The sequence below is a fragment of the Oncorhynchus clarkii genome, chromosome 12 (genome assembly GCF_045791955.1).
Source record: "Oncorhynchus clarkii lewisi isolate Uvic-CL-2024 chromosome 12, UVic_Ocla_1.0, whole genome shotgun sequence".
In the NCBI taxonomy this organism is placed as follows: Eukaryota; Metazoa; Chordata; class Actinopteri; order Salmoniformes; family Salmonidae; genus Oncorhynchus; species Oncorhynchus clarkii.
In genome coordinates, this window is record NC_092158.1 from 22,369,867 (window position 1) to 22,382,078 (window position 12,212).

A 12,212-nucleotide genomic window follows, 5' to 3' on the forward strand; every position below is an offset into this window, starting at 1 on the left:
TGTTGTGTAAACAATTGTTGGCAAGGTGTGCTAGTGTGTTTGACTTAATGGTATCTCCTGCCTGAAAGAAAGTACAGCAATCAATGGGTTTATTTATCCTACAATTCAATACTGTCTGGGAGCCAGATTTATGCAACCATTTATGCACAAAGGATTTTTGTGTTTGAGATAACACTTCACCCAAGTCAATACATATGCCTACAAGGCCCAAAGAAATGTTAAACTAGTTGTCATCCATCCGACCATAGACATAGTGTATGTGTACTGTGAGAATGTGCTACTTCCTATTTTCAACAACAGAGAGAGCCATTGACTAAGTACTGAATCTGCTCTGTAACTGACCAGGTTTTCATATGGTAGTCTGTTTTACTGGAGGGTGGGGAGTTGGTGATGTAGTTGCATTGGGGAGGTCTCCGAGATGTTTACACCTTTTTCCCATTACTTCTTCATACCGAATTTGCAAATTGTCATTGAAGCACAGACTTTGTGCTAACAGCCTACCAGTAGGCTACTTCATTTACTAGAGCATACCGCCACCCTCTGGATGGGTAACTTTTTGGACAACATAGAAAAATAGTTTCAGTGCTTTTTGGAAGAAACTCAGACATAATTCCACGGGAAAGCCCTTGGAGGGATGGTGTTCATCACAACATGGAAACAACCAGAAATGTCTTCGTAATTGTGCTTCTAAATTTCTTCTTTTTTTGGATTTACAGCCAAGAACTAAATCCCAGAGGTAGAAATGTATGCGAAGCTGGGTAAGTGATTGTGTCCCTGTTTTAAATAAGTTTTAGGCTTGACATTGATGGACAAAACTATTACAGCAGCCTGATTCAAGTCAGTGAAGGTAGATAAACATGCATATATATTTTTTCGACATAGTTTGATATTTTCTGAATACCCAAGCCCTTCTACACACAGATACTGTAACCTTCCTCAGATCTCCACTTATTTGGTCTACTGCCTTGTTTTTTCTTTGTGCCAGTAATTCCCTGCACGTTGAATGCTGTGACCGATTTGCATCTCAACGTGATTAGGATCATGTTTAATATTTAGATTTATTAGACTATCTGTCATGATTGAAATGTGATCATAATATTAGTTTTGATAGAAAGAGTTAAATGACGTTAGATTATATGAATCAAATACAGATCATTTGTTTCTCCCTCCCATATCTGCCAGGCTCCAATGCTGTAGTGGCTTCGCACAGCAAGGAGATGAGTGCTTAATACGTGAGTAGTTGAACGCCTCTTTTATAGGAATTAACAAACCTGAGTCCGATCATTGGAAGTAGACTTCACAACCATTTCCTCTTTCATTTCTAAAAGCATAACCATTTAATGTGAACTAACTCGCTCAATTGTTTTCCTTCAGCAATTTGTGAGAGTAACTTCACCTGCAAAGTGAATGAAGTTTGTGTGCGACCCAACGAATGCCGCTGTCGTTCTGGTTATTTTGGAGCCACTTGTGACATGAGTAAGTATCCTGTTACTACCTCACAGCAATCAATAAAGCGGTAATCAGCTGTTGAAACAATATCAAAAAGCTTAGGGATGGGGCTGGAGAAATGTGAACACTCTCCAATTCATAGACAGAGCTATAGATACATGGACTGACAATCCAAAAAGTATAGTTTTAACCTGGTTTTGAGGCTATATAATGTTTGTTTACATTTACTCTGTTTACAAGCATTGGAGTAAAACAAGCTTATATTTTGGGTTCTGATGGGGTACAACAGCTGAACTAAGCTCCTGAGGCATTAATAAGTTATATTCTTCAATAATCAATGGGTACATGTCATTAATTTGTAAGTCCAAAAATGGATGTAGCAACTGCAGATTGCCCCTTTTAAATGTAATTTTGACATTTATTTAAAGGTAGAGTTAATGTGTTAACACTAGTCATTTTCACATACAGCCAGTCCAGGTAGCCTACTACTCAGAACTACGTAGCCTACGTCCAGAGAGAACTTAGTACACAAATGATCTCATTATTGATACATATTTGCCTTTCATCCTCCCTGTAGAATGTCCGTCCCAGTTCTGGGGACCTGACTGTAGGGGTAAGTGTGACTGCCATCCCAATGGGAGTTGCGAGGATGTCACTGGGGCCTGCACCTGTAACCCTAATCGCTGGGGGCCAAACTGTGAGAGAGCCTGTGATTGCCAGAAGGGCCAATGCAACCAGGAGACAGGCGCTTGTACGTGCTACGCAGGCTTCTGGGGCTCCCAGTGCTCCACCAACTGTCACTGCAGCATCAACTCTGTGTGTGATGTGGGAACGGGCCAGTGCCACTGCAACCCCGGCTGGTATGGGAGGAACTGTGGTGCTCAGTGTGCCTGCAACGGTTCTCCGTGTGACCAGCTCACCGGGCGCTGCAGGTGTCGACAGCGTTTGTGGGGTACTCACTGCGAGCACATGTGTAAGTGTATCCATGGACGCTGTAACCAGGCGGATGGATCGTGCACCTGCAGGCCAGGATTCAGAGGGAGGTTTTGCAGGGAGCCGTGTCCAGCTGGGTTCTACGGACAGAATTGCAGAAACAGGTTTGTGACACAGCTGTGTTGGACAAAGATAACTTAGTTGGAACCACAGAGGTTAATTAGCTGGATAAGACAAACATGTCTTTGCTCTTTTCTCTTTCAGTCTGCTGTACTGTGCCCATTGTGGTAGACATGTGGTGAAGCTGTCAAATTGAATGTGATTGACAAACTGTTTTGAGCTGTGACCCACCTAGAGTTTTTTGGCCACCTAAAGCTGTTGGCAACCAAAACCAATACCTATGGCCGCAATCCAGTTTCTAGCAACAAGGGAACTAGCCTTGGCTGAAAGCCTGTGGCAGAAGCTATAAGGAAACCAACCATTTGGAAACACTAGTTTAGCATGCATATGACAGTTATGAGTTGAGTTAGTCCATGCTATTCATGTTGTGTTATAATGTTACTGAGGACTTGGTCTTACTGTTCTTCCAGGTGTGGACACTGTAAAGGCCAACAGCCCTGCAAGGTGGCAGAGGGACGTTGCGTTGCATGTGAACGCGGTTGGAATGGCACCAGGTGTGACCAGATGTGTGCTCCTGGGTTCTTTGGTGGAAACTGCGAGGACGTGTGCTCACCCTGCAAAGATGGACACTTCTGCAACCGCATCGACGGAAATTGCCCCCACTGCAACCCTGGTTGGATGGGTGATCGGTAGGAATAGGATTATGAGCTTCCTGTCACATTCATCATCTTTAATAAATAGATCACTAGTCACTTTAATAATGCCACATTAATAATGTTTACATACGTTGCATTACTCATCCCATATGTATATACTGTATTTTTATACCATCTATTGCATCTTGCCTACAAGTGTACCACTCTGTCATTGCTCATCGATATTTATATGTATGTATTCTTATTCCATCCATTTACTTAGATTTGTGTGTATTAGGTGGTTGTTGTGTAATTGTTAGATTAGTTGTTAGATATTACTGCACTGTCGGAACTAGAAGCACAAGCCTTTTGGTACACTCGCAATAACATCTTCTAACCATGTGTATGTGACCAATAACATTTGATTTAATTTGAATAATCAAATGTAGATGATTGTAGAGAAATTATGAGAAGGAAATTATATAATCTCTGAGTTTTTTCAATCATTTTTGTCTTTACAGATGTGAGCTCAAGTGCCTGAATGGAACCTATGGAGAGAACTGTGTCAATAACTGCAACAGCTGTTTCAATGGGATGTGTCACTTCGCTACAGGAGAGTGTCTCTGTGACCCTGGCTTCTCTGGTGCCTAGTGAGTGCAAAACATTTCAACATGCAAAAATAGTGCAAAGAGCATATTGCCCAATGAAGTTTTCAGCCATGTCGTTTGCCTCTCTTTCCTATGCAGCTGTAATGTGAGCTGTTCAGAGGGTCAGTATGGGGTTAACTGTGCCCAGATCTGTTCCTGCCATGACAACAACTGCAACACAGTGACTGGAGCATGCAACCTACGTAAGAACCTTTCCTGAAACAGACGTATGTTATGTGATGAGGGAAAAAAAGAGTAATGTACATGTATGCTTTTTCCAGAAAGCTTATTAGTAACGTATGTATCCGCCATAAAAACACTTAGGGACAATATTTATTTTAGAAAATATGTTTATTCTGTGGCAATGATGACAGATTAGTGACCTCTGCTCTTTGAACAGAGCCTAACCAGAGGATGGGTGTGATGGCAGCAGGGGTGCTGGTCACCTGTCTCCTCCCCCTGCTCCTCTCCTTGTTGTGTTGCTGCTGTATCTGTAGACAGAACAAACAGAACGAGTAAGTCAAGTGGAAACACAATGAAAACACAGATTCTTTGTTGTTTGTATTGGGCACAGTACATCATGAGATATTGTCACATTGGATGGATTTAAACTCAGACTTTACTGCTTGTTTTGTTTGTCTGTTGTTTGCTTTAAGCCATGAGAAAAAATCCAAAAGACTCTGTGAAGGGTTTACACGAATCAGCTCTAAGCTTCCTTGCATCCCACTGAGACGGCAGAAGCTACCCAAAGTTGATGGTACATACTACTTGCACAAACTCATTTGCATTTCTGTCATACTTGCTGTTCATTGTTTAACATCCATGTTAATGTGTGTTTTCACCGGGTTCGCATGATTGATGATAAACCAGCCAAATTCCAATATATTCAAAGTAGCATCCTTTATCCTTGGTATTTTGCTTTGCTTTCTCTCTGAATGGCTGTGACAGTGAGTTCAGTGTCTTATCATTGTCAACAGATAAGTACAAATCTTTAGTGGATGTAGGTTCTAAGGGTTAGAAGCTCTGTTTCTGTTCTCCACAGTGTCCCACCATGACCATGAGAATACTTTCAACTGTAGTTTCATCGAGCCCCCCTCCGCAGTGGAGCAACCCACCACCTGCGGGTTGTCCCGAGCCTCCACTTCCGTAGAGACCACAGAGGATGGACATGTCTATGCTGTCCCTGACGGTGAGTGTCACAAACTAAATCTTCCCTGTCACTCCTGGATGATACTGCATGCTGCATTAAAAACCCCTCTGTTGTTGTCCATTAGTTTACTCCAATTAGGGGAGTGGTGGTAGGGTTAGGGGAAAATAATAATATATACAGTATCAGTCAAAAGTTTGGACACACCTACTCATTCAAGAGTTTTTCTTTATTTTTACTATTTTCTACTAGCAAATGAGTTTGTGCAAGTAGTACTACTACTTTTACTACTATATGGAATCATGTAGGAATCATGTAGTAACCAAAAAAGTGTTCAAAATATATTTTAGATTTTAGATTATTCAAAGTAGCTACCCTTTGCCTTGATGACAGCTTTGCACACTCTTGGCATTCTCAACCAGCTTCATGAGGTAGTCACCTGGAATTCATTTCATTTAACAGGTATGCCTTGTTAAAAGTTAATTTGTGGAATTTCTTTCCTTCTTAATGTATTTGAGCCAATCAGTTGGTGTTGTGACAAGGTAGGGGTGGACCAAGTCCATATTATGTGTCACACCCTGACCATGGAGAGCCTTTGGTTCTCCATGATGTTTAGGTCAGAGCGTGACTAGGGGGGTGTTCTAGTCATTTTGTTTCTATGTTTTGGGATTGAGTATGGTTCCCAATTAGAGGCAGCTGATTATCGTTGTTTCTAATTGTGGATCATACTTAAGGGTTCCCTGTTCCCACCTGCTTTGTGGGATATTGTTTTTGAGTGAGTGCATGTTGCACCTCAGTACCGCACGATCATTGTTTGTTTCTTGGTTTGTTTTAAGTTTCACTAAAAATAAAGATGTGGAACTCCAATCACACTGTGCCTTGGTCCGTCTCTCCACACGTTCGTGACAGAATATCCCACCAACAAAGGACCAAGCAGTGTGAAAATGAGATAAGGGAGTTTTGGACTTGGGAGGACAATGAGAGGAAACGAGACCCTTCCTTTGTGGGAGTCGCCAAGGAGCATAGGGGGACAGCGACGACGGGGACCACGGCCACAGAAACCCCAATAATTTTTTGTGGGGGGGCACATGGAGCTGGCGGTTGAGCAGCGAAGAGTGCCAGAGCCTGTTTGGGAGTCGGAGGAGGAATTTGATGAAAGATTCCGGAGAGAGGTGGTCGCGATGAGAATGCTGCAGCACAGGCGTGCGGAAGAGCGTGACACAAGTCCAGTGCCATCTGCACCGGTTTCACGCATCTGGCCTCCAGTGCGCCTTCCCAGTACGGTACATCCTGTGCCAGCTCCCCGCACTCTCCCTGAAGTGCGTGTCACCAGTCCAGTGCCACCTGTACCGGCTCCACGCATCAGGCCTCCAGTGCGCCTCCCCAGTCTGGTACGTCCTTTTTCAGCCCCTCGCACTCGCCCTGAAGTGCGTGTCCTCAGTCCGGTACGTCCTGTGCCTGGTCCTTGCACTCGCCCTGAGGTGCGTGTCACCAGTCCAGTGCCACCTGTGCCAGCTCCACGCACTAGGCCTCCAGTGCGCATTCACAGTCCAAAGCTTCCGGCAACGGTTCCCAGTCCAGAGCTTCCGGCGACGTTTCGCGGTCCCGGAACCTCCAACGACGGTCCACGGTCCGGAACCTCCAACGACGGTCAACGGTCCAGAACCTCCAATGACGGTCAACGGTCCAGAACCTCCAATGATGGTCCACGGTCCAGAACCTTCAACGACGGTCAACGGTCCGGAACTTCCAGCGACGGTCAATGGTCCGGAACCTCCAGCGACGGTCAACGGTCCGGAACCTCCAGCGACGGTCAACGGTCCGGAACCTCCAGCTACGGTCAACGGTCCGGAACCTCCAGGCGGCGTTCAATGGTCCGGAGCCTTCTGTGACGGTCAACGGTCCGGAGCTAACAGGCATGGTAAACAGCCCGGAGCTTCCCGGGACAATCAACGGCCCGGAGCTTCCTGTAACGGTCAATGGTCCGGAGAGTCCAGGAGTGGTGCCCAGTACAGCTCCTGGGCAGGAGCCTTCCTCTGCGCCGGTGCCCAGTGCAGGCACGGCATCCAGTCCAGCTCCAAGGCCGGAGCCTTCCTCTGCACCGGTGCCCAGTCCAGGCACGGCGGCCAACCCAGCTCCATGGCCAGAGCCTTCCTCTGTGCCGGTGCCCAGTCCAGGCACGGCGTCCAACCCAGCTCCATGCCCGGAGTCCTCCTTTGCGCCGATGCCCAGTCCAGGCATGGCGTTCAGCCCGGCGCGATGGCCGGATCCAGGGTCTGGGCGGGGGCTACGACCGGCACAGGCACCGCCACCAACACTAGTTGCCACCAACACTAGTCACCCCCCCCCCCCCCCACCCTCAACATTTGGTTTCAGGTTTTGCGGCCGGAGTCCGCACCTTTGGGGGGGGGGGGGGGGTACTGTCAAACCCTGACCATGGAGAGCCTTTGGTTCATCTGTGACGAGCACAGGGGGCCAGTGGCGAATTTGCCAATCTTGGTGTTCTCTGGCAAATGCCAAACGTCCTGCACGGCGTTGGGCTGTAAGCACAACCCCCACCTGTGGACGTCGGGCCCTCATACCACCCTCATGGAGTCTGTTTCTGACCGTTTGAGCAGACACATGTACATTTGTGGCCTGCTGGAGGTCATTTTGCAGGGCTCTGGCAGTGCTCCTCCTGCTCCTCCTTGCACAAAGGCGGAGGTAGCGGTCCTGCTGCTGGGTTGTTGCCCTCCTACTGCCTCCTCCATGTCTCCTGATGTACTGGCCTGTCTCCTGGTAGCGCCTCCATGCTCTGGACACTACGCAGACACAGCAAACCTTCTTGCCACAGCTCCCATTGATGTGCCATCCTGGATGAGCTGCACTACCTGAGCCACTTGTGTGGGTTGTAGACTCCGTCTCATGCTACCACTAGAGTGAAAGCACCGGCAGCATTTAAAAGTGACCAAAACATCAGCCAGTGTCACGGTCGTCCTCCTCTTCATCTGAAGAGGAGAGGCGAGAAGGATCAGAGGACCAAAACGTGGTGTGGTATGTGTTCATTGTGAATATTTAATAAAGAAAGTACTGAACACTGCATACAAAACAATAAACAAATAACGACCGTGAAGCTACAAATTAGACCTGTGCTGACACAAGCCACTAACATAGACAATCATCCACAAACAAACAGTGCAACCCAGGCTACCTAAGTATGATTCTCAATCAGAGACAACTAATGACACCTGCCTCTGATTGAGAACCATACTAGGCCGAAACATAGAAATCCCAAATCATAGAAAATCAAACATAGACTGCCCACCCAACTCACGCCCTGACCATACTAAATAACTACAAAACAAAGGAAATAAAGGTCAGAACGTGACAGCCAGGAAGCATAGAAACTGAGAAGTGGTCTGTAGTCACCTGCAGAACCACTCCTTTATCGGGGGTGTCTAATTGCCTATAATTTCCACCTGTTGTCTATTCCATTTGCACAACAGCATGTGAAATGTATTGTCAATCAGTGTTGCTTCCTAAGTGGACAGTTTGATTTCACAGAAGTGTGATTGACTTGGAGTTACATTGTGTTGTTTAAGTGTTCCCTTTATTTTTTTGAGCAGTGTATATATGTGTATATGTATTTAAAAAAATATATATGGGGGATTGGAAATGATACAGACAATTACATTGATGGAAGCCACAATCTATCTGCACTATTAAAGCTGATCTACCGGAAATACAATTACTAATCTGCTGCCATGTCATCCAATTAAGGCCCTAGTTTCAAGAGTAAACATCAACAGGAAATACAGCATTTAAAACATTCCCAGAGCATTGTTTTTTATTTCCTCAACATCTTAGGTTTGAAAGAGGAGTCTGATTCTGCTTATCGTTTATTTATTTGAAAAGAACATGATTGTCGTTTGAACTTTCTCCTCTCTCTAGAACCTGGAGAACAGAACAAAAATAAAGGGAACAGAATCGACACAACAGAGACTAGAGTACTGGCTGATTATGATGATATCTCTGAGGTAGACACATTGCCGGAGAACATGGCCATGACTATGCAGGTCTCAGTTAACACCAGTGAGCTGCCACTCCAGAAGTCCTCAGAGAATGAGGGCTCCTGCAGTGGCACAGAGTCAGCCAACAGCATCCGCCTCCGGGCCCATGCTCCGCAGCCACCCCAGCAGTCCAGCAAGGAGAACAGTGTAGTGTCAAACACCGTCAAAGACAATGGAAAGCCTACAGCTGCTGAGAGGGCTAAACCTCGACCACCAGACCCCTCCACAAAGCCAAAGCTATCCTGGGTCCATGCATCTCCTGGGCCGAAACATAATAATATAAGTCAGGAAAAGACTGTGGCTGAGGAGAAAACGAGTTCCAGGAAGAAAGCCAGCAAGCAGCAAGCTCCCAATGCCGCAGAGTCTGCATGTACAGATGGGGCTGGCTTCCAAGGGGAGAAGAAGCCAACTAAAAGCAGATCTGGTATGTTGCAGATAGAGCACATCAACGGGGCAGTGCAGAGTGTCCTCAGGAAAATGGGCAACTTCCGTGCTGACCGGAAGCCTGAAATCCAAAGAGAGTCCGCAGAGAAGAGCCCCAGTTTATCCCTAAACAGGGAGGTTAACCAACTGAACATACACTCGGAGGCAGCCTCTCTCTTAGCTGCTCAGCTGAAGGAGAAGACTCAGAGCCTGAACAGGAGTGAGACCGGCTGCTGTGAGGAGAGCCTGTCTCACCTCCAGGCCCATGGAAAGAAGCCCACCTTGCCCCAGAGGACTGGAGCAAAGGTTCTGCTTCCCACATCCGCTAGTTCACAGAAGCCTCTGCCAGATATGCCATCTAAAGAAGCCAAAATCCCAGAGAAACAGGACTCTGAAAGCAGTTCAGAGAAGGGAGACTCCACAGTAAAGAAGGCCCCAATGACAAAGCCTCCTCGGAAAAAAAACAAGGAAGGAAATATAGACTCAAAAACAAAGACTATTGCTCCAAGGGTTGCAGTGATGCCACCTCAGGCTGCAAGTTAGTGTGGTCAGTGTTGTTGATTTTCAATTCTGAGAAAACAACGCACATGTTGAGATGTCTGAAATATTTTTTGGGACACATTTGTTTAATTGTGTTTTGCACCAAATCGAATATCGATGGAATATTTTCCCTTCTGTGGGTGTTTTTCATCTTGAGAAATGTTATGATATAATGCAGTAGTCTTTCTATTTTAACTTTTTATTTTCCTTCACCATAGCTATTCTCAAATCAATGTATTGTATAACAGTGAGTGCTAGGAGGTCTGAATACTTATTTACCTTGATCAATCGTCATTATTGTACCCAACATTTGCTAATTTGTTCATATTGAATAAACAAGACACCCCAAAAACCTGGAATTTGCATCTCCTAAATGTTTTAAGTTGGAAAGCCGATCCCACTGCCCAGAACTGTGAAGCCACATCAGGGCCTCAGACAAACAAGAGGTGCGTTGTGTTGATGGTAGAACAGCTTGGGGTCTGTGTTGAGGGCCCTGTGGCTGTCTGACACATGTGCTGCAGTTGTGTGTGCAGTTTTGGGAGGAATGGTAGACTTTGATGCAGCTATAAAGGCTACAGAAGATCAGATGGTGTTTAATTGATTACAGACTGTTGGTGCCGGTCATCCTGAATCCATGCTGTGACCTGCTTAGACAGGAACATCTCTCATTCGCTCTCAGGACTCTCAGACAAAGCAAAGACCCATTTAAGAGCAACAAGGTCCTGAAAATAAGTTATTTAACATAAGTCACACAGTAAGATTGGCAGATGACCAGCTGCCTTGTTGTGAAAGGTTGATCATATTGATGCTTTCAAGACATGAATGGGTGCATGGCTGCATGCATAGGTGCTATTGCATCATTATTTAATTCTATAAGTTTTACTGTGGAAAAAGTATGGGGCCTAGTGGTGGGATGAGGACTAGAATTATGTTTTGACTGCCTGTTTAAACATCTCCCTGGAGCTTGGTCCATAACGGAATGCCAAGCATTGAGAAGCAACTGCCAACTCAACCATGTCCCAGAATACTATTGGGAGACAGTGGCTACCATAGACACCCTATGAAAGCATTAACATCTGGTAGCCATTACATCGCTGGAGTTGAGGAAAAAAGCTAATATTTTCTGCTAAGCAAAGCAGAAAACCTAGAGTGATATAACACCTAAATGTCAGAAAGGCCTAATTGGAAAACTAGACCACAGTAACAAATAAAAGTTGTTACCTAAATATGGTTGAAATTGTTGTCTTAATGTCTTTTGAATGCCAAGACGGTACAGGATCATTCATTGATAATTGTATTTTTCTGAAAATTAGCATAAATGAATGTTCTTTGGATATGGGCCATGGCTCCAAAAGGACTGTATATCACACCGCAAGCAATTGGCAGGACTTTTCTATGGGCATGATTACCTGTTTGTAAGTGTCTAGTCTATACTCACTGTGGTATGAATGGGACATTGTGGACCTTCTGTGTAGGCTACAACATGTTCTTTTCATTTACTGTTTGCTGAAACAGGAATGGAAAATGCAGACATCATGAAATTTCATGATTCGAAACAAACAGCCATAAAACGACCCAGAATGAACAGACACGATCAGAGTTCAGGGTTTCAAAAATCTGGTAACTTTCCCTAAATTCCCAGATTTTCAAAAAATCCTGAGGTAAATTTATCAAAAAACATTGTCATTTAGAAACAGCTGTGGATATAATCCAATTAAATTACATCTATTTTTACACACACACACACACACACACACACACACACACACACTCACTCACTCACACACACCACACACCACACACCACACACACACACAACACACACACACAACACACACACACACACACACACACACACACACACACACACACACACACACACACACTCACATACGGTACCAGTCAAAAGTTTGTACACACCTACTCATTCAAGGGTTTTTCTAATCTTTACTATTTTCTACATTGTAGAATAATAGTGAAGACATCAACACTATGAATCATGTAGTAAAAAGTGTTAAACAAATTTAAAATACACTACCGTTCAAACGTTTGTGGTCACTTAGAAATGTCCTTGTTTTTAAAATAAAAGCAAAACAAAATTGTCCATTAAAATAACATCAAATTGATCAGAAATACAGTGTAGACATTGTTAATGTTGTAAATGACTATTGTAGCTGGAAAAGGCTGATTTTTTAAATGGAATATCTGCATAGGCGTACAGAGGCCCATTATCAGCAACCATTACTCCTGTTTTCCAATGGCACGTTGT

The 12,212-nt window shown here is 44.8% G+C and overlaps 1 protein-coding gene across 1 annotated transcript; it reads left to right on the forward strand.

Moving 5' to 3' along the window:
* The first annotated feature begins 477 nt into the window (after positions 1–477).
* Positions 478–10,295, forward strand: LOC139421924 (scavenger receptor class F member 2-like). Its single transcript, XM_071173060.1, has 11 exons — positions 478–758; positions 1,183–1,232; positions 1,375–1,476; positions 2,027–2,546; positions 2,973–3,191; positions 3,659–3,787; positions 3,884–3,987; positions 4,185–4,299; positions 4,441–4,541; positions 4,827–4,973; positions 8,862–10,295. Exons 1-11 carry the CDS (start codon positions 652–654, stop codon positions 9,944–9,946), a joined length of 2,679 nt encoding a protein of 892 aa, XP_071029161.1. The 5' UTR covers positions 478–651; the 3' UTR covers positions 9,947–10,295.
* Positions 10,296–12,212: the final 1,917 nt, after the last annotated feature.

Bases quoted from the DNA above. Each gene is read 5' to 3' on its own strand.
- LOC139421924 (XM_071173060.1), top strand. From the start codon at position 652: ATGGAAACAACCAGAAATGTCTTCGTAATTGTGCTTCTAAATTTCTTC. The intron at 1,233-1,374 runs GTGAGTAGTTGA...GTTTTCCTTCAG, and splicing joins AGGAGATGAGTGCTTAATAC to CAATTTGTGAGAGTAACTTC. The intron at 3,988-4,184 runs GTAAGAACCTTT...CTCTTTGAACAG, and splicing joins GACTGGAGCATGCAACCTAC to AGCCTAACCAGAGGATGGGT.